The sequence below is a fragment of the Zootoca vivipara genome, chromosome 2, assembly GCF_963506605.1.
Source record: "Zootoca vivipara chromosome 2, rZooViv1.1, whole genome shotgun sequence".
NCBI classification, from domain to species: domain Eukaryota; kingdom Metazoa; phylum Chordata; class Lepidosauria; order Squamata; family Lacertidae; genus Zootoca; species Zootoca vivipara.
This window is the reverse complement of record NC_083277.1, coordinates 14,183,650-14,205,636: the sequence shown is the minus strand read 5'-3', so window position 1 is coordinate 14,205,636 and position 21,987 is coordinate 14,183,650. Positions and strand designations below refer to the sequence as shown.

Sequence of the window (21,987 nt, the reverse complement as noted above, 5' to 3'; positions counted from 1 at the left end):
TTGTTCCCTCAGCCAGTAAAGCGAGATGAGCACCACACCCCAGAATCGTCCGCGACTGGACCTAATGGACCTAATGGTCAGGGGTACCTTTACCTGAAGATGTTGCTTGTTCTCCACCTGCCACCATTTTTATTTATTACCTCTGTGTGGAGGGAGTGCCACAACTTAGGGGAGACTCAGCCAGATGGGCGGGGTACAAATAAAAATTATTATTATTATTATTATTATTATTATTATTATTATTATTATTAGGGGCTGCCACAGATAAAAGTCTTATCCTACTAGGCCAAAGTCACAAGTTTCTGAAGGTGCTGGAGCAACTAGCAGGGTCTCCTCTGCTGATCTTAACACCTGAGGAGGTCTGTAGGGGAGGAGGTGGTCTTTTAGATAATCTGGGGTCTAAGTTGTTTTGAGCAGGCATAGGCAACCTTGGCTCTCCAGATGTTTTGGAACTACAACTCCCATGATCCCTGACCGCTGGCCCTGTTAGCTAGGGATCATGGGAGTTGTAGTTCCAAAACATCTGAAGAGCCAAGGTTGCCTATGCCTGGTTTAGAGCTTTAAACGCCGCACGAGCACCTTGAACTGGAAACCAGTATAGCTCTTTTAAAACAGGGGTTGTGCGAGATCCATAATGGAACCCCAGTCAGCTACGTTTGGCCGCTACGTTTCGGATCAGCTGTAATTTCTGAGCCATCTTTAAGGGTAGTTCCATATAGAGCTAAGTGCAACAATCCAATCTGGAAGTTACCAGAGCATGGAGTACTGGGGCCAAGTAATTTCTATCCAAAAGGTGCTGTGGCTGGCGAACCAGCCAGAGATGGAAAGACGTTACTAATGAAAAGTGCCAAATCTAGGGGTACCCCATAGCGACCGACCTGCTCCTTCTAGAGGAGGGCAACCCCCCACCTCTCTGACTTGAACAGGCAATCTCCCCACCTCTCTGACTTGAAAACTCGGGACATGGAACACAGGCATATTCTCAGGATTCAGCTTCTATTTATTGGCCTGCATCCAGCCTATTACCACCTCCAAGCATCGGTCTGATTTCTCAACTCTCTACCGATTCAGTCACCCATGAGGAAACCCCCAAGGATAAAACACAAGCTCTTAATAGACAAAAGAGAGAGGGGTGGTTTCGCACTGCCAGATTTCAAACTATACTATGAGGCATCCTGCCTGGTATGGCTAAAAGAATGGATATCTTTAAAAGATACAGACCTGCTCGACCTGGAAGGTTTTAACAATATATACGGTTGGCACAGTTCCTGACCACTGGCCGTGTTGGCTGGGGATGATGGGAACTGGGAGTCCAACATCTGGAGGAATGCAGGATAGGCCCTCCTGATGCAGGGCACCGTACAAAACACACGTCAAAAGCAAAATAGTCACTAAGGCACAGCTTTTGGAAGATGCGGCATTGCAGCCATGTGTGCCAGGAAGAATATAGGCAAAAGTTAAGTCAGCCTTGGAAACAAAAATATCTCATTTCCCATGCTGCAAGCTATGTGTGTGTGCTAGCATGTACAGTAACTGATACAGCCTTTCCCCCCCAACAGGTTTGCCCAGAGAGGCATCAGTAATGAACTAGGACAGTGATTTCCAAACAGGAATCCTGGGGTTTCATGGAAGCTAATCAAGGGACTGTAACCTTGCATGTAAAAGGTTCAGTGCTGGCATCTTCAGAAACCTGCCTGAAACCTTGGACAGTGTTCGCTATGAAGTGTGGACCGGCTTTAGTCAACCTGGTGCCCTCCATATATTTGGGGCTGCAATTCCCATCAGTGCCTCCCAGCACCGCTGGCTGAGTTAGATGGGCCAACGGTTTGACGAAGTTATAGGGCAGCTTTCTATACTAATTCCTAACCTGTCTGATCTTTGGGAATCTTCCTCACTGACCTGGCTCCAGATATCCCATCTTCTGAATCTGGGCAGGTGGGGACTGTGGTGGCAGCCCTGTCTATAGAACACCCTCTTTTTAAGATACTGGAAATGTACCAACTTTGAAAGGTTGCAGGGGCCAAGTGCATACACTTTAATATCCCCAGGCCAGGCATTTGGCGGTGACTCCCCTTCCAGCTCGCTGACTGCTTGAAACTGCTGGTAGTTTTGTTTTTATTCTCTCTGCTTTTCCTTTCTTAAATTTTAAAATATTGTCTCCATTTGTTTCTTATAAATGAGAGGTGCATTGAGGGATTTCACACAGAAAGATGCGGCTTATCTTTTTTAAAAACAGAGAAACAGATTCTCACCAGGCAGATATTCATCACGGGAAGCCTATTCTATCCCAACAGTGCCATGTCAAAAAAAAAAGTTACACCTGTTGGATCTTTGCAATGCAACTGTAAGGATATTGTTGTGGCAATGCTAATTTTGAACAGGGGAGGGGGAACAGAAGAAGTATTGTACAAAAAGATGCAATATTCCAGCTACCGTTCTCTCTCCATTCCTCCTTCGAGGCTAGTCACTGTTTTGGAAAATATCCTCAAGGACAGAACACCCCCACCCTCGTGTTTTATGATGGTCTCATCCCAGAAAGGTGGCCCCAGACCCTCAGTGATGACACTGTCCACGATGGGCGTGTGCCATGTTTAAATAAGGGGGCTCAGTAATTGGATTTTTTCATACCTCTTTCCCCTTCCCTTCCCCCGCAATCCTAATGGTATCGCCCACTGGTATCCCGGACTCTCCATGAGACTCAGGCTGCTCTACGTTGACATCAAGGAAAACAGGGCAATGCCCACCCCCTTAAGAGTAATGGTTTCGCTCCCCAACCCTATACAGGTAAAGGGTGACGTGGGAGATACCAAGTCTCCGAAAGGGGGGGGGAGAAAAGAGGTGATAAAGCTCACCCAAGACGGTTCTAGCGGGGCCTGCGACGTGTCTTCTGCCTCGGCCCTGATGCGACGGGGTCTGATGGGGTCCCGGTCCCGGTAGACCCGGTACAGCCGTGGGCCCAGAATGCAGCTCAGCAGCTTCGCCATCTTGGGACGGACCTGAAGCCAATACGGCACCGGCAGGGAGAGGGTGGGGAGGAGCTACATTTCCGGGTTTCGTACAGGAAGGGAACGGGGACAAAAGACTTCTGGTGTCCCCTCCCCCTTTTTCTTCCCAGAACGCGATTCCGGCGCCTGCTTTTCCCTTCTGCTTTCTAGGGCCGCTAATGCAAGGGGGCGCCCGCGTCGCTCTAGCCCTTAAAGGAATCGCCGCCCTATTTTGCTGGAGAATAAATCCTACTGAGTTTAGTGGGATTCAATTCCAACCCAGCTAAGGATGTTTAGGCATACAGTCCAGTCCCAACCTTATTTACACAAACGTTGTTGTTGTTGTTGTTGTTGTTGTTGTTGTTGTTGTTGTTGTTGTTGTTATGATTATTATCAGTGCTTTTTTCTGGGGGGATGCAGGGGTACGCATACCCCTAAACATTTTTGTGAATATTTGTCCTTTTGTCCATTTACTGTATTTATTTCTCCCGATTTGAACTATACATTGGTGATTTTCTTGAGTCAAAATGGTCCAGAAGAGGGCAACCAAAATGGTCAAAGGCCTGGAAACGATGCCTTATGAGGAACGGCTTAGGGAGCTGGGTATGTTTAGCCTGGAGAAGAGAAGGTTAAGGGGTGATATGATAGCCATGTTCAAATATATTAAAGGATGTCATATAGAGGAGGGAGAGAGGTTGTTTTCTGCTGCTCCAGAGAAGTGGACACGGAGCAACGGATTCAAACTACAAGAAAGAAGATGCCACCTAAACATTAGGAAGAACTTCCTGACAGTAAGAGCTGTTGGGCAGTGGAATTTGCTACCAAGGAGTGTGGTGGAATCTCCTTCTTTGGAGGTCTTTAAGCAGAGGCTTGACAGGCATCTGTCAAGAATGCTTTGATGGTGTTTCCTGCTTGGCAGGGGGTTGGACTGGATGGCCTTTGTGGTCTCTTCTGACTCTATGATTCTATGATGGTCTTTCTATATATATATCATCTCCCTCCTGCTACTTCCGCCTTCCCCACAACAAACAAATTCATGCCCTTATTGATAAGCCATCCTACCAGTACCCTCAGGGTATGTCGGATGTAGATATAGCTTGATGTCTGTATTCTTTGCCTTCCTTTGATGCCTCAGCAGTTTATGTTTGAAAGAAATAAAATAAATACAGCGTATGAGTCAACAAAACACCACCGTAAGAACCCAGATGGTAGAAGAACGCATTCTGCTCCCTGCAATGTCCAACCAGAGACATCTCCCCTCCAAAATGGATGGTGGCCCTCAGAATTTCAAGGCTGCCCTTGCTGCTGTGGCTGCCATCTTCTTGCAGCTTGGTGGTGCTGAACGTAAGATTCCTCTCCCCACTTTCTGAATTGCATTTATTTTAGACAGGAATAATGACGTTAATGAAAACCCATGGATCTAGAGATAGAAGTGATGGGCTGGTTTGCATATATTTGGGATTGGAGGGGGTGGAAGCGGTGCCAGGCAGCTCTGCTGGGGAGACATCAGAAGCAGTTTCCTGGGTGTGGTGGGGGTACTGCCATAGCTTCCTGGCAGGTGGGTCGCTGTTGCTTACTGGGAGGGGAGAGGTGGTGGGCTGGTTGGCATGGTGCAAACACACTAGCAGGAACACCGGATTGCATACCCTCCAACATTTTGCCGATGAAAATAGGGGCATCCTATTCCATCATCATCATTGATGATGATGATGATAATAATAATAAATGTCTTATTTATACCCTGCCCATCTGGCTGGATTGTCCCAGCCACTCTGAGCAGCTTCCAACATACAGTGGTACCTTGGTACAGTGGTACCTCGGGTTACAGACGCTTCAGGTTACAGACTCCGCTAACCCAGAAATAGTACCTCGGGAAAGAGGAAGGATCTTTTTATCATATGTGGTGGACTTGCCCACTAGTAAGGGATTTCTGGGAGAAGATTTATAATGAACTTAAGAGAGTGTTGAAAAACACATTTATCAAGAAACCAGAATCCTTTCTATTGGGTATAATTGGAAAAGAGATCCCCAAGAAAAATGTTACATTTTTTATGTATGCCACAACGGCGGCAAGAGTATTACTAGCCAAGAACTGGAAGACCCAAGAATTACCAACAGTGGACGATTGGCAAATGAAAATGATGGAGTACATGGAACTGGCTGAGATGACCGGGAGAATACGCGACCGGGGAGAAGAAGTGACAGAAGAAGAGTGGAAAGATTTTAAAGTTTATTTTAAAAAAATATGGTAAAATTGTATATTGAGATTAGATTTAGAAGTTTATAGAAACTGCGGGTTTGAGAATTATGTTAAGTAAATGGATGTATGAGAGATTTGAAATTGCAAGGAATTTTAAACAATGAATTGGAAATTGCTAAAGATAAAGGAGAAATGAACCGCAGACAGAGGGAACTCGAGGAAGTCCCTTTTTACAATGTTAAAGGAAAAGAATTATGGTTTTTTGAATTTTGTGTTTCTTATCGTTGTTTTTGTAATGTTATTTTTTCTTGCTATTTTTGTTTGTATTTTTTCTTGTTATTTTTGTTTGTATTTTTTGTGTTTAAAGTGTTGTGTTTTTCTGTAAAACCAATAAAAAATTATTTTGAAAAAAGAAAAAAGAAATAGTACCTTGGGTTAAGAATTTTGCATCAGGATGAGGACAGAAATCGCACAGCGGCAGCGCGGCAGTGGCAGGAGGCCCCATTAGCTAAAGTGGTACCTCAGGTTAAGAACAGTTTCAGGTTAAGAATGGACCTCCGGAACAAATTAAGTTCTTAACACGAGGTACCGCTGTACTCAAATGGCTTGGCTCCTGAACAAACCGGCTTCCGAACACCGCAAACCCGGAAGTGAATGTTCCAGTTTGCGAACATTTTTTGGAAGATGAATGTCGGACGCGGCTTCCGCGGCTTCTGATTGAATGCAGGAAGCTTCTGCAGCCAATCGGAAGCTGCGCCTTGGTTTTTCGAACCGTTTCGGGAATCAAACGGACTCCCAGAACGGATTAAGTTCGAGAACCAAGGTATCACTGTATATAAAAACATAATAAAACATTAAACATTTTAGAAACCTCCCTATACAGGGCTGCCTTCAGATGTCTTCTACAGGTTGTATAGTTACTCATCTCCTTGGCTCGGGGTGTGTGTGTGTGTTTATAACTCCATACCCTCCAACATTTCTCCAATGAAAATAGCAATGTCCTAAGGAAAAGCGGGACATTCCGGGATCAAATCAGAAACCAGGACAGCTCCTGTACATCCTGGACAGAAGGAACTCTTGGAAGGTCTGGGACTGGCTCTGCTGGTGTGTTGCACCATGCTGGGAAAGGACTATTAAGACTGCAGGGGGAAAAAGACACACACACACACACACACACACACACACACACACACACACAAATGGATTATTCCAAAACCCAAAGAGCTGCTGGGCAAGATCTAAGGTTGCAGGAGAGTAGGTTTAAGTAGTAGGAGAAACTCTTTAAGGCTAGGAAAAAATTGACAATGGGAGCAGTTTGCTAGAGGTCTTCAAGGAGAGGCTGCTGTGGAGGCTATAGCTCTGGACTTGCCCACAGGAACCCTTCCCACTCAATGATTCCGATTGTATAATTTGAAGGAATTATTCATAGGATGGCCGAGGCTCACCCTGGGGGCCGCACTGGTCAAATGGCCTTCCACATTTCTCCACATTATTTTCAGTTGGCCGGAGGGTGGGGCAGGAAGCAAGCGGTGTGTATGTTTGTGGGGGGAGGGGAATTGTTCTCCAACAGTTCTTGGGAAGGCAAGGGGGTGGGAATATTCTCTGAAAAATTCTCTCGGTTTGAGTCTTAGCTGCCAAGTCTCCCGTTTCCCCCAGGAAATCCCCATTTTCCAGCTGTTCCTAGCTGAAAAAACGGATTTTTTTTGTTTTCCCCTGGTTTATTCTGGCGTGATGGCCATTTTGGAACTGGGCGGAGCATGCTCAGAAGCGACTTTTGATGCTGCTCTGCCCAGTTCCAAAATGGCTGCAGTGCGACTTCTGGCACGGTGGCCATTTTGGAACTGGGCAAAGCAGCATCAAAAGTCACTTCTGAGCATGCTCCGCCCAGTTCCATAATGGCGGCAGCGCTACTTCCGGTCTGCTATTTCCGGCCCGGTCCCTTATTTCTCTGACAGCAACTTGGCAGGTATGGTTTGAGTGATTTGGCTCTGTAATACTGAACAAAACACTGTTGCTAGGGCATAGCTGTGGATGTTGGAGGTGACAGGCTCAATGAGGAGGGCTGTAATGAGCAGAGGCCAAGCCCATGGCAATCTTAAAATTGGCCGGGTGGGAGCCACAGTGTTGGCTGAAATTCTCCACCCATGGAAGGGCATCTCACTTAACATTATCCAGCTGAGGTTCACCAATGTCCACTCTCAGGGGGAGCCTGACCAAAAAACAAACTTTTAAGAGAATGTCCTGTTCCACCCCTCCCAAATCCAATGGTACGACTCCAAACAATGCAGCTTCTTCTGTTTTTAATGCTAGATATGGCAATGCCAGTTCAGGGGGTTACCAATGGCGTGTCTTCCAGGTGTGGTGGACTGCAGGCTCCCAAAATCCTTTGTTGTTGGCCATGTTGGGTGATGTGAGCTGTGGTCCAAAACATCTGAGGTGTCTCTCTTGTGTATCTTAACCTTCTGGGGCCTAATGAAGCCTTCTCTCCCCCCCCCCCAAGTGATATATGCAGAGAAAGGCTCTTCGCAGGAGCTGCCATGCTCATGTCCGTCCTGCTCTGGCGAACGCGGGGAAGTCTCCTGGTACCATGAGCAGCAAGGCAGACCCACCCCTCTCTTTTCGAAGCCGGAGAACAGCCCCGTGTCTCGTCTCCCAGAGGCCTGGGATCGACTCAGCATGCTTCCAAATTACTCCCTTCGGTTTAGCAATGTGACGGACAGCGATCACGGCAGATACTGGTGCAGCTCGGGCAATTATTACGACCTGGTGGTCATCACAGGTGAGTGGACCAGCATTAAATGAGACTGAAAACGCACTTAGGGACCCCCTCATACCTGTTATTGTTTTCCTAATATGTGGAGTATTTATGACATTTGTTTATGGATGTTTTTATAGTCTGATGTTTTATTGATTAATAATAATAATAATAATAACAACAACAACTATTACTATTACTATTATTATTATTATTATTATTATTATTATTCTGTTGGGAGCCGCCCAGAGTGGCTGGGGAAACTCAGCCAGATGGGCAGAGTATGTATGTATGTATGTATGTATGTATGTATGTATGTATGTATGTATATTGTCTTATGGAAAAATAATAAAATACATTTAAATTCTCTAATCCCCTGCTCCTATATTATTCTGACCCCTTTCTATAGCGCCATAAGCAGTGGTTTTTTCTTTAAAAATGTTTAGGGTTACCCTCATTTTCCTACTCATATTGAAAAACTGCCCCTCAATAAGCACAAAGTTAGATTCACAAAATGTTTAGGGGTATGCGTGCCCCTGCGTCTCCCTAGAAAAAAAGCACTGGCCATAAGACTGTAGCTCAGTTCAATCCTTGTTTTCTCTAGGCAGGACTGGGTAAAATCCTTGCCTGAAATCCAGGAGAGCCACTGCCATTCAGTAAGGCTGGTCCAAGATATTTTTCTGCCTGAAGCAGACGACAAGGTGGTGCCTCCCCTCCTCCTTAAATGTACAGAAGTCTACCAAGTTAAATCTTACTTTGGAACTGGACCCAGGGCCAGGAGTGCCAACTTGAATTTAAAAAGGGGGGGCGGTGGGGGAGTAAGGTAATCCCCACATAATCAATCACAAGATTCAGTACACACGCACCATTTAATTGGCAATGCCTCTTATCTTTGTGGCAGGATGAGCGCCCCCTCAAATATTTTATTGGGTGTGTGTGAAGGGACCTCAGCCCCTAGGAGTTGGCTCCTATGCCTCTGCCGCACCTGAGGGCAGCGGAATAGCTTGGGAGGGGCAGAGCAGGCAAAGTGGCACAACAATGTTCTCTCCGCTCCACACCTCTCAGCATCTGCCGCCTGAGGCGGCTGCCTCGCTCTGTCTCATCATAGGGCCGGCCCTGGCAGTCAGTGTAGGCGATGCTGAAATAGATAGACCGATGGTTTGACTCAGTATAAGGCCGTTTCCTATCAGAGCCGTCTTTCCAATACGGCTTAGTGGTTCGTTGCGCCAGGGCGGCGGCCTCTCAGGGGCGCCCCAGCAAGTGGGGGAGCTGCGTGGCTTTGCCAGCGGCCTCCACTTTCCCTGCATGCCCGCTAGCTGCACCCCATCAAACATATGGCTGGCTGGCGGGCGTGCAGCTTCCTTCTCAAGCCTCCATGGGGATTGCTCTTCCGCAGTGGCATGGGGGGGGGAAGAGTTGTGCACACCCCTCCCCATGGCTGGCAGTGCGCAGTTTCACACACACACACCTCACTATCCGTGGTAATTTGGGGGCGCTGAGCGGATATTTGTACCCTGGCACCACACCTGCTAAAGACGGCCCTGCTTCCTATGTTCCCTATTCCCAATAACCACTGCCATTGGTGGGATAATGAGCTGGCTAGGCCAGCCCTACCCTAGCGGACCCTCCTGCCTCTGAACCAGCCAGTCCTGGATCCCTGGCAACGAAGAGAGAGGCCCCAAGACCGTCTCACCTCCTGTCCCAGTTCCGAATGCTTCTGGCAGTGAACATGGCACATCAGAGATGTTTCTTTCCCCATCCAGGCAATAAGTGGATGCTGGAGAGCAGAAGGTCCGATCTTGTGTGCTATGTCCTGAGCTGCTCTTTCTTGAGCAAGGAATCAGGCATTCCTGTGGTGAGCTGGTGGGAAGGCAAGAAAGCTCTCCGGGAGCAAGGCGAGAAGGAGGGAGGCTACAGCATCTTCAAAGGTCAAAGGGCATCTCAGCTCCACATTTGCTTGAGGGAAGGGAAGGAGACCAAAGAGAGAAGAATGAAGTGCAGCTTTGCAGAGAAGCAGGAGATCACCTTCCGTTTGACGGCGAGGGGACAGGATTCGTGCGGCTGCTGCGGTTGGCTGCCGTTTCCTCAAGGTAAGGGGCTTTCTAGGTACAGGTGAAACTCGGAAAATGAGAATATCGAAAAGTGCATTTATTTCAGTAATGCAACTTAAAAGGTGAAACCAATATATGAGATAGATGCATGACATGCAAAGCAAGATATGTCAGGCTTTATTTGTTGTAATTGTAATTATTTGTCATTAGGCGGGTCAATTATAAACGGAATGGAATTCATGAAATGTAATAGCGATTTTTATTTTTGTTTATTTTTGTGTTATTGTAACTATTTGTTTTATTACTGTGGAATTTCCAAAAATAAGCATTTGTAAAGATTAAAATAAAAATAAAAAAATAAGTTGCATTACCGAAATAAATGCACTTTTCGACAATATTCAAATTTTCCGAGTTTCACCTGTATTTGGGCTACTTTGCAAGGAATGCGCTTGCTAGGGAGGGGGTAGCTAAAGTTCTGAGATATTGATGACTGTATGCATATATTTGAAAGGGCTGCGGAATCACTAACTGAGGGGAGGGAACAGAGAGCCCCGTGGCACACTAGTTTGAAAACACACCTAAGTCTGTGTACAGACAACACAGAAAGTAGCTGGTGCTTTAGGCAATGTTATTGCACAAAGGTATGTACAGTCTCAAGCTGCTTAGTACAAAAGCGCCCTGTGAAGAAATGACTCCTGTGTGTTTCAAAGGCTACATGTTTGCACGGCTGTAGATTGCAACATGTTATTGTTGCAGTAACAGCCGGTGGTGCTGTGGGCTAAACCACTGAGCCTCTTGGGCTTGCTGATCAGAAGGTCGGCGGTTTGAATCCCCACGACGGGGTGAGCTCCCGTTGCTCGGTTCCTGCTCCCAGGGCCGTCTCTAGGCCTGGGCTGGGTGGCGCAATGCGCCAGGGCGCCCGGCCACTAGGGGGCGCCCCAGCATTGGTGGGCCGCCACCGTGCGCTTACCGAGCTGCTGTGCGCCTCCAGCCACTCTCACTTCTCCCCGGCCAAGTAGGCGGCCAGCGCCTCCGCCACAGCGGCCATCTCATCGCAAATGCCGCGCTCGGCCAGCGCCGCTAAGTTGCCGGCAAACACGGCCAGCACCACCACCCGGCCCCCAGTTGAGGCCGCCCTAGGCTTCCATCTGTGCCGCCACCCGGCCCAGCTCCTGGGGCAAGGCAGCCGCCGTGCAGGCGCTGTGGAAGAACGGCCGCTCACGACTCTCCAGCTCATCAGCCTCCCGGCGCAGCATCTTGGCCGTGTGGCTGGGTGGCAGCGTGGCGCAACCGAGACGGTGCTGCAAGTAGTTGGCCATCAGCTGCACTGTCTCCTCGTAGCAGGAGAACATCAGTCAATGGGGACAGGGAGGGGGGAGGAGGCAGCAACCGGAAAACACCTTCAAGGCTCCCCTCCACGGTGCCTGGACCGGTTCGGGTTCCCGGGGCCGCGGCGGGAAGAAGCGCCCCTGACAGGACTTGCAGAGGCGCCCCTGGAGGCTCGGGACCGGAGACAAGCGCAGCCCTCCTGCTTCTGCGCTGCTGCTGCTCAGGGAGGGGGCGCTGGAGGGACCTTTGCACCATGGTGATAGATGTGCTTAAGACGGAACCTGCCTGCTCCTGCCAACCTAGCAGTTCGAAAGCACGTCAGTGCAAGCAGATAAATAGGTGGCGGGAAGGTAAACGGCATTTCCGTGTGCTCTGGTTTCCGCTCTAGGTAGACCCCCGGTGGCGCAGCACCATGGCGCCTGGGTGCTCAGGGGGCGCTGAGGGGCGCCCCAGCAAGTGGGGGAGCTGCGCGGCGGCCTCCTTTTTCCCTCCGCCAGCCACGCCGCTCACGGGAGAGCAGGGAGCAAAGCAAGCGGAGCAGGGGCACTAGGACCCTGCTTCGCTCTGCAGAGCCCACCTTCCGGCGCTTGTCGGCATGGCCCGTATGGCTTCTTGCCAGCACTGATCTCCAGGCGCTGCTGCCGCTGCCGCTGCTCCGGTGCCGCTCCGGCTCCAGCTTTGCCTCGGGCCGGCTGGAAGCACGTGTAGAAGGCGGCCAGGCTAGCGGCCAGCTGCGCGCCCGGCTCAGCTCCGGCTCTGGCTCCTGCTGCGGCGGCGGCTCTGGCTGCGCTGCTGCCGGCGCTGCAGTAGAGCCCCACGAGCGAGGTCACGGGCACCGCCGAGCCGTCGGGCGCCCTAGCGCCTCACCCAGAAGCTCGGCCAGCGGTGCCGCAGCGGCGGCAGCGCAAGGCGATGAAGACATCACCACCGAGCCCCACGCAGCTCCCGCCGCCACCGCCAGTGGGGGGGTGTCAACTCTGGGAAAGGGGGGGGCACCAGAGGGATCGCACCAGGGCACCGGGTATGCTTAAGACGGCCCTGCGCCACGGTGTCTCATTGTACCAGAGGTGGTTTAGTCCTGCTGGCCACATGACCCAGAAAGCTGCCTGTGGACAAATGCCAGCTCCCTCGGCCTGAAAGGGAGATGAGCGCCACAACCCCATAGTAACCTTTGACTGGACTTAACCGTCCAGGGGTCCTTTACCTTTTTACCTTTATTGGTGCAATCATAGGCTGCTTGCACACCTTACCTTCAAAGCAGATTTCCACACACCCCAGAGAATGTTGGGAACTGTAGTTTTTTAAGGGTGCTGAGAAATACAGCTTTGTGAGGGGTAAACTACTGTTCCCAGGATTCTTGGGGTGGGGATGTGCTTTAAATATAGGTGATTCACAACTTAGGTGGGGGTTACGTTCCGCGGTTAGCATGCATAGCCAAAATTGTTTGTATTCAGTGGTGGGTGGGATTGCTAAGGTCCTTCCCCCTGGACACTCACTGGCTTTCTGAACCCTTTGTAAAAAAAAAAAAAAGCCTAAAGTTGAAGGTGCACAAGTTAAATATGCATAAGTTGCGCGTTGCCTGCATTTGGTGTGTATGTACAGTAGTCATCTTGCATTCGGTTAGATTTATTCCTGACCATCCACACATAATTCTGCTTTATTGGTTCTGCAGTGTTCTGCTGGGACCGTTACTTATGGTGCCATTGCCATCTAGTGGTGCACTTTTGCATTTCAGCACAACAAAATGAGAGACAAAAACAACAAAAAAGCAAAACCTCTGGAATGTTCGTGATATCAAAAGTTAATGGAATTTTATCAGGAAGCTGTGTGGAACATGCAACCAACTGGAAACGAAGCCGCGTGTCTGCCCCAAAACCTTTGCAGGTGCAAGCTGTATTGAGAGCAGGATAATATAGACCTACTCCAAAACTACCATGAGCACAAATCACCACTAATGCACAATTTAAAAAGACGTCTGGAGGGGTCCTAGATCCAATGCTTGAATCGTGTCCCCCACTAATGCATCAGCTGGTCAACACTGTATTGTTTAATAGTACCAGTATTCTGGAAAGGAACCCCGAGTTCAGTAACAGGGCATGCATCTGCTTTGCATGCCAAAGGTCCCAGGTTCAGTCACCGGAAAGGAATAGGACTGTCCCCTACCTGAAATCTGCTGCTGCCAGTCAGTGTAGACCAGGGGTCCCCAAACTTACCCGGCTTTGGGCCGGTTCCACCAGGGTCCTCAAACTACGGCCCGGGGGCCAAATGCGGCCTGCGTGAGCCAATTGTGCAGCCCCTGATAACCCCGCCGCCTGCTCTTACTGGCGCACCGCGGTGCGGTTGCCCATCTCTGGGTCGGCGTGGCACCAGAAATAGCTTGTGCGCATGCACCGGCCATAGTGTGGGGGAACGAGCTCCCATACGCATGCGCACAAGCTATTTCTGGTGTCGCGCCGACCCGGAAGTGCACCGGAAATGACATCTACACATTTGCAGAAGCCATTTCCGGCACCGCGCCGCATCAGACCTGATCCTGACACTCTAGTACCAACATTCTCTGGTGCACTGGGGGGGGGAGCTGGAGCCAGGATTTCATGGCCTTGTTCTCTCCTGTAGGAAAAGTAAAAGGTTGCTTAACGCCTCCATGCCCAGAAAGTGAAGGAAGTGGGGGCACCTGGATCCCGCTGGCTGTTTGTGTCACGTTCCAGTCTCTAATCATATTCGTGCTGGGAGTGCTGCTATGGAGAAGCTGTCGGTAAGTGGAGAATTGTCCTGACCAGGCTGGTGAGCATCAAGAGGAAGGGAAGACCTTGGATCGAGGCCATAGGGCAGGCATAGGCAACCTTGGCTCTCCAGATGTTTTGGAACTACAGCTCCCTAGCTACTGTACTGATCCCTAGCTAACAGGGCCAGTGGTCAGGGATTATGGGAGCTGTAGTTCCAAAACATCTGGAGAGCCAAGGTTGCCTATGCCTGCCATAGGGAGTTGTTGCTGGTCAGAAAAGATGCTACAGAGCTGGTAAACCAAGCGGGGCTGGTTTCAAAGGGTCCTTGTTGCATTCAATACAAACGAAACTTTCCACGAACTGCATTAAGTCCTGTAGAACCAGTTTTGCTCATTCCCAACACGGTCGGTTTGAGCCAGAAGTCAGCTGTGGAGAGTGGCTACTGGCCAGCACTTGGGACGTCATCACCTCTGCAAAGCATTGGTGGCATTTGTGTGTTTTGAGTGTCCAGGTGAAGAATGGGTGTGTAAACAGGTAAGTGTCCTTGTGCTGGTTTATTAATGGTAAAGGTAAAGGTAAAGGGACCCCTGATCATTAGGTCCAGTCGTGACTAGCTCTGGGGTTGCGGCGCTCATCTCGCGTTGTTGGCCGAGGGAGCCGGGGTACAGCTTCCAGGTCATGTGGCCAGCATGACTAAGCCGCTTCTGGCGAACCAGAGCAGCACACGGAAACGCCATTTACCTCCTCCCTGGAGCGGTACCTATTTATCTACTTGCACTTTGACGTGCTTTCGAACTGCTAGGTTGGCAGGAGCTGGGACCGAGCAACGGGAGCTCACCCCGTCACAGGGATTTGAACCGCTGACCTTCTGATCGGCAAGCCCTAGGCTCAGTGGTTTAACCCACAGCGCCACCTGCGTCTCTTATTAATGGTATTTTATAAAAGAAAAAGAAAAGAAAAGGCAGATAGCTGGTCTGAAGGACCCAGCGAGGAGCAAGATTGAGAGCTGACCCAGTGAACTTGCATGAAATATAAGAAGGAAAAGGATCAATAATTGAAACTGTCACACCATGGTGCAAATCTGTGTGGCTGCCATGTTTGGAAAAAGCGTATATGGGTCTGGTCACAGCATCTCAAAAAAGGGAATTGCAGAGCTGGGAAAGGTGCAGAAAAAGCCGGACAGAGTGACCCAGGGGCTGAAGCAGTTCCTCTAGGAGGAAAAGGCACAAATGCTGCTCCTATTCAGTGGTAGGCGGGGTTGGAGGGCAGCTCAATAAATGTACATTTTACCACAGTAGGCTAGCTGATGTACTCACCCCGGCACCCCACTGTGTCCTCCGTTAAAAGAGGAAAGAGGCCTCAGCCAAGTTCAAGGGAACATCCCAGCCACTTGGGGATTCAAATCAGGACTGGTGAGGGGGTGGCAGTCTGGAGAGAGTGCTGAGGGCCACACAGAAAGGCCTGCAATCGGCTTCTGGGCCACAGCTTTCCAGCCCCTATTGTACACCAGACACAGGTCACTTCAACCCACATCCTGCACACGTTTATATGTTTTGTTAATTTTTTTAAAAAATAATTTTCAGTTTCAAAAAATCCAATATGCGCCATATTATATTAATGCCAAACAGCAACACCAATTCAAATACAAATCAATTACATAGCCAATTACAAATTTTGTGTGACTTCCCACATGCTGTACTTCAAGGTCAGATTCCCTTTAAATCTGCTTCCAGACTATCACTCAAACCAAATACAATCCATTATTGATAAAAACCCTTATACCACAGCTACAATAATTAATTTCAATTCGCATTAACACATATAGTAGTTTGTAAGTTCGCAAGTGAAGTTCTCCTTTCTTCTTCCTGTGTGAGGTGTTTTTTTATTATTAAATTTTATTGTTACCGTTCACATTAACACGCCATACACAAAAAGAAAATAAATTTCCATTTCCTGTGTGAGGTTTTAATTTCCATCAGTTGTCCTTTTAATTCTTCATCAAATATTATGTCCGTGTTAATTATTCCTGATTTCTTTTGTGCCTTACGGCTCTGCTGACTCAGAGATACTCTGGAGAGGTCTCTCCTTTTGTTCTCAACTCTTCTGATGCAGCTGTAAAATTCCACTTTTGATTTCAAGCAGGGAGACATTTAAACTGCATGAGGATCCTGCACACTGTTAAGGATGTTAGCTCTGTGATCTATTGGTCTCTTTATTCGTTCCACACCTTTCCTTTACCCTAAGTCCCCAGAACAGGTTACAGCATTAAAGCACAACATTCAGCCATCAAAATTACATTAAAGCACAACTTACAGCCATCAAAGCGTCACTAAAGTGGTAAATGTGTAGGGCTTGCCGATCAGAAGGTTGGCGGTTCGAATCCCCGCGACGGGGTGAGCCCCTGTTGTTCGGTCTCAGCTCCTGCCAACCTAACAGTTTGAAAGCACGCCAAAAAGTGCAAATAGATAAATAGGTAACAGCGGGAAGGTAAACAGTGTTTCCGTGTGCTGCTCTGGTTCGCCAGAAGCGGCTTTGTCATGCTGGCCACATGACTTGAAAGCTGTCTGCGGACAAACGTCGGTTAACTCGGCCAGTAAAGCGAGATGAGCGCCACAACCCCAGAGTTGTCCGCGACTGGACCTAATGGTCTGGGGTCCCTTTACCTTTAATGTATGGCGAGCATGAGACCTATGTGACACGTTGCGCTGCTGGCCAGTGGGTGACACTGGACGGGGACACCTGCATTTCTGCTTTCCTTTTGAGTCGATCTTCACATGATCTTGAGAGCAGTACATGTGAAAAGGATCTAGGAGTCTTGGTAGACCACAAACTTGACATGAGTCAGCAGTGTGGTGCAGCAGCTAAAAAAGCCAATGCAATTCTGGGCTGCATCAATAGGAGTATAGCATCTAGATCAAGGGAAGTAATAGTACCACCGTATTCTGCTCTGGTCAGACCTCACCTGGAGTACTGTGTCCAGTTCTGGGCACCACAGTTCAAGAAGGATACTGACAAGCTGGAACGTGTCCAGAAGAGGGCAACCAAAATGGTCAAAGGCCTGGAAACGATGCCTTATGAGGAACGGCTTAGGGAGCTGGGTATGTTTAGCCTGGAGAAGAGAAGGTTAAGGGGTGATATGATAGCCATGCTCAAATATATAAAAGGATGTCATATAGAGGAGGGAGAAAGGTTGTTTTCTGCTGCTCCAGAGAAGCGGACACGGAGCAATGGATTCAAACTACAAGAAAAAAGATTCCACCTAAACATTAGGAAGAACTTCCTGACAGTAAGAGCTGTTGGGCAGTGGAATTTGCTACCAAGGAGTGTGATGGAGTCTCCTTCTTTGGAGGTCTTTAAGCAGAGGCTTGACAGGCATATGTCAAGAATGCTTTGATGGTGTTTCCTGCTTGGCAGGGGGTTGGACTGGATGGCCCTTGTGGTCTCTTCTAACTCTATGATTCTATGATTCCCATCTCTCCTTGCAGCCAGAAGCATCCAGCCCACCTTGGGGAGCTCAGAAAAGGTATGTGCTCGGAGGATCTCTGGCTTTTGTGCCTGCACTCAAGGATGTTTCGACATCTGAAGGCAGGGAAGTTTTGAACATTTGACGTTTTATTGTGGTGTTGTTGTTGTTGTTTTAAAAAAATCTTTATTGAAAAGTAAAACGTGCAAAATTACAAGTGTGCAGAGTAAGACACAAAAAGGAAGAATGAGCAAGAAATAATACCCATTTGGAAAACAAAACAAAACAGAAAAAAGATATTGTGTGGAAATTACAATATGTTATTGTAGTTATAGCGTTTGTAATATTTTGCTGGGGAACCTGGCAGAGTGGCTGGGACAACCCGATCAGGTGGTTGGCATATACCATAATTTTCCGTGTATATGATGAGGTTTTTTAAATTAAAAAAGAATGTTAAAAATTGGGGGTCGTCTTATACACAGATAGTGCATGGGGGGGGACAACGTGTGATTTGTTGCTGCCGCAAATTGGAGATGGTCAGTGGCTACTGGGCGTGTTATTGATGGTTGTGGCAAGGGCTGTTGTTGATTGGCTGTCACCGCAGCAATTGGGCGGGCAATTGCCGGCTTCTGCCACCGAGGGAGCAGACAATACGTGGCTCTTGCGACGCATATGTCAGTCAGGTGAGCGATTTTTGGCAATCCCCCCTTTAAAAAGCTCCAGAAGAATGGGCCACCCCCGTAAAAAAAAGCTCAACAACTCTGGGCAATCTCCCCCCCATTCTCTTAATTTGGAGTCCCCCAAAAATAGGGGTGTCTTATACATGGGGGTGTGTTAGACACTGAAAAATATGGTAAAGATGATGATGATGATGATGATGATTTGGTGGGGGTGGAAAGTGCAAAGGAAATTGGGGTGTGGCTGGCAATGCAGCTGGAGCAAGGAATTCTGGGTTGGCTAGGGGAGAGTTCTAGTGAGTTGGAGCAGAGAGGGTTGTAGGTTGTCCAACAGTAGGATGGGATACAGAGGAACTTTAAACTCTGGATTGCGTGGGAAGCTCTTTCGACGAACATGCTTATTATTTCACTTATTTCAAAATGGGGTACACCAGCCCTGGGGTAGTGCCAAATCCCAGTGTTTGCAGAGTCAAATATCCTGGCTTCATTCCTCTGCATCTGCAGGTAGGATTGGCAGAGAAACCCCGGAGAGGAACCTCCGGTCAGGGTAGACAGTCCTGAGCTAGATGGACCAAATTGTCTGAGTCAGTATAAGGCAGTTTCCCATGCTCCACTGCTAATTCAGGAGTCCTCCTGCTTCTTCTGCTAAAGAGTGAAAAAGTATGCCCACTAGGGGAAATAGGAAGCCCAGAGCACTTGTTCTTCAGGTGCCCCCTCTATGAAGAAGCTCGAAGGGAGATCCTGGATCCCATACTGGTGAGGTTAGCAAGCCTCCCGGAAAAGCAATTATACAACCTGCTCTTGCTAGGCAAAGACCTGAAGATAACCAGGGCGGTCGCCAGATTCTGTGCCCAAATATGCAGACACAGGCTTTCTCCCGAGTCCGCCTGAATTTCCCCAAAATATGGTACCCCGAGCGAGCTAGGCTCAGCTTTCTGCAGCTCCTATTTTAAGGGTTAAACTTTTAGCATAGTTATATAATCAACCATTTTCTTTTAAATGTTGCACATAGCGTCTTATATACGTTACGCTCCCGGAAACTGTTCTTTCAAAGGGATCCATTTTATTTTTATTTTTATTTTACTTTCAAGAGCTGGTCCTCGTAATAAATAAATAAATAAATAAATAAATAAATAAATAAATAAGAGTGAAAAAGAAGAAGTATAGGGTGCCATAATTTTGTGATCCAATAGGTGGGAGTGTTTGGCAAGTAAGACGGACTCTGCACAAATAACTGATGAGGTGGTAAAATTGTTCCTGCACTGGTCTGTGTGTCAGATTGCAGATATGTAGAATCCATGGTTTCCCATTAAAAATAAAATAAAATCACAGCACATACAGAACTAAAAGAAGTGAGAGGTTATCTTAGAAACTCAAGTTTCCTCAAGTCTGTTTATTTTTTTAAGTGAGAGAGCGTCCAGTTACGCAGTCCCCCACCTCCCTCTGAAGTGGCTCAGCCCTGTCCAGGAACCGCATCTGCTTTCTGTGTGAACTGGACTCAAGCGTACTTCATACTTTTCAAGCACATGGCTTCTTCCCCCAAAGAATCCTGGGAACATATCTGCCAAGTACCCCGTTTTCCCCGGGAAACCCCCGTTTTTACTTACCTTTTCCCGGTGGTCCCCCATATCACTTCGTCTCCCGTTTTTCTCCGTTATTTTCTCCTGCCGGCACCAAAAATGGCCGCCGCCAGCTTCAAAAGTTGCATCTACGCATGCCCGGAAGTGCATAGATGTGACTTCTAGTGTCGGCGGCGGCCATTTTTGGTGCCCATAGATGGGCAGACTGACACCGGAAGTTGCGTCGATGCACTTCCTGACATGCGTAGAAGTGACTTTCGAAGCTGGTGCCGGCCATTTTTGGTGCCCATAGAAGGGCAAAGTGACACCGGAAGTTACGTTGACGCAACTTCCGGTGTCACAGGGCTGCCGGTCCCGGATTCTGCAGTCCGGGACTTGGAAGGTAAGCCTGGGAACTGTAGTTTGTCAAGGGTACTGAGATTTGTAGCTGGGAGGTGGGGACTATGCAGTTCCTGGGATTCTTTTGGGGAAGTCCTGCGGTTTGAATCCGTGGTGCGGATCTTCGCGCCTGGGGTAGGACAATAGTTTATCGCTTCTGTGTCTGTCTGTGGAGCCACACTACATGTTTCGTTATAGGGTTTCTGAGAGCGGAAATATTTTAGCTCCCATGTCTCTGTAAGTTCTGCAATTCTACCGCGCAGCGGATGTGGAATTTGTGATCAGACACAGAATTCAGCAGAGAAATGTTTTATTTTTTATTTTCAAAACAGAAGCAGATAGTAGTTGATGCCCTCCCCAAAATTCTGAGCAGAATAATGCATTTTGCAAACTAAGCAAACACAACCACTTGCATAATTGATTCTGGCTGTGGCAAACACAGCTTGTTTTGATATAATTATCTTGCGCGGGATTTTGATTGTGAAGCCCAGAGCATACACAGGTGAAAAACAAAATAAAAAAATTCCTTCAGTAGCACCTTAAAGACCAACTAAGTTTATATTTTGGTATGAGCTTTCGTGTGCATGCACACTTCTTCAGATACCTGAAGATACCAAAATATAAACCAGATACCAAAATATAAACAGATACCAAAAATATAAACTTAGTTGGTCTTTAAGGTGCTACTGAAGGAATTTTTTTATTTTGCTTCGACTCAGACCAACACGGCTACCTACCTGTAGGTGAAAAACAGAATGACTCATCCCTCTGTATATGCCTTTCACAGGTGTTTCCAAGCTGGACGGCACATCACAAGTCTATGTGAATGTCAGGACCTGATCAGAGATGGCTGCTGTGGCGAGGGAAAGCCTCTGGTTCCCCATGAGTCAGTCAACCCTGGACCATACCTAGTGGAGCTTGTATGCTGTTATGACCCTCCAGCATAAACTTTTTCCAGGCATCTGATTTTGTCTGTCCTTCCAGGGAAGACTTTCCACCTTGCCAAACCTTTCCTAGATTCCTGCATAATGCTTGTAGATGGAAGGATCAGGCACAGAAAGCAGTTCTCCCTGCAAGCAATCTTATTATCTGTGTCCGTTTTTCATTTAAAGCAGTTTCCTGCATGGTCTCATGTCAAATATTTGGGGAGGCCACCCTTTCAGCATCAGGATTTCAGGAGCGGTTGTAATGTCAACAGTACCCAGGATCAAAATTAGGGGGGGCAAGGGGCGGGGCCAAGGCACGGGAAGGGAGGGGCCACAGTGGGGCAAGGCAAGCCATGGTCGTTCAGGGGCGAGGGGGCGCCAGGATCAGCCCGAAATCATTTTACTGTTTATACTCTGCCCATCTGACTGGGTTGCCCCAGCCACTCTGGGCGGTTTACAACATACTTAAAAACATAATAAAACATAAAACATTTTTAATCCCTATAGAGGGCTTTCAGGTGGTTCCGGGGGGGGGGGCTTAGATAACTCCGAAACCACCAATGTTTCTGAATAAATTAAAAATTAAAAAGATTGTCCAGTAGCACCTTAGAGACCAACTAAGTTTGTTCTGGATATAAGCTTTCGTGTGCATGCACACTTCTTCAGATACTCTGATGCCTTCAGTTTTATATTTTTATATTTTTATGTATCCCTCTGATGCCTTCAGTTTTATATGTTTATCTTTGTATTGAGAAATGTTTTTTGTTTCTGACTATCGGTCGAATAAAGTATATTGAGATTGAGATACTCTGCGTGCACATGAAAGCTTATACCCAGAACAAACTTAGTTGGTCTCTAAGGTGCTACTGGACAATTTTTTAAATATTTTAATTTATTTCGACTGCGTCAGACCAACAC

The 21,987-nt window shown here is 47.9% G+C and overlaps 2 protein-coding genes across 2 annotated transcripts in view; one reads left to right on the top strand and one right to left on the bottom strand.

Moving 5' to 3' along the window:
* The window catches only part of ABHD16A (abhydrolase domain containing 16A, phospholipase), a 35,052-nt gene extending 32,007 nt beyond the window's left edge, over positions 1–3,045 (bottom strand). The window contains exon 1 of the mRNA XM_035107034.2: positions 2,853–3,045. Coding sequence (XP_034962925.2) covers positions 2,853–2,984 — 132 coding nt within the window. The 5' untranslated portion in view covers positions 2,985–3,045. The remainder of the gene's footprint in view (positions 1–2,852) is intronic.
* A 1,111-nt stretch (positions 3,046–4,156) lies between these two features.
* On the top strand, positions 4,157–21,231 carry LY6G6F (lymphocyte antigen 6 family member G6F). Its single transcript, XM_035098704.2, has 6 exons — positions 4,157–4,328; positions 7,685–7,963; positions 9,703–10,029; positions 13,936–14,074; positions 17,531–17,568; positions 20,931–21,231. The coding sequence occupies exons 1-6, from the start codon at positions 4,157–4,159 to the stop codon at positions 20,981–20,983; spliced, it is 1,008 nt and encodes a 335-aa protein (XP_034954595.2). The 3' UTR covers positions 20,984–21,231.
* The last annotated feature ends 756 nt before the right edge of the window (positions 21,232–21,987 follow it).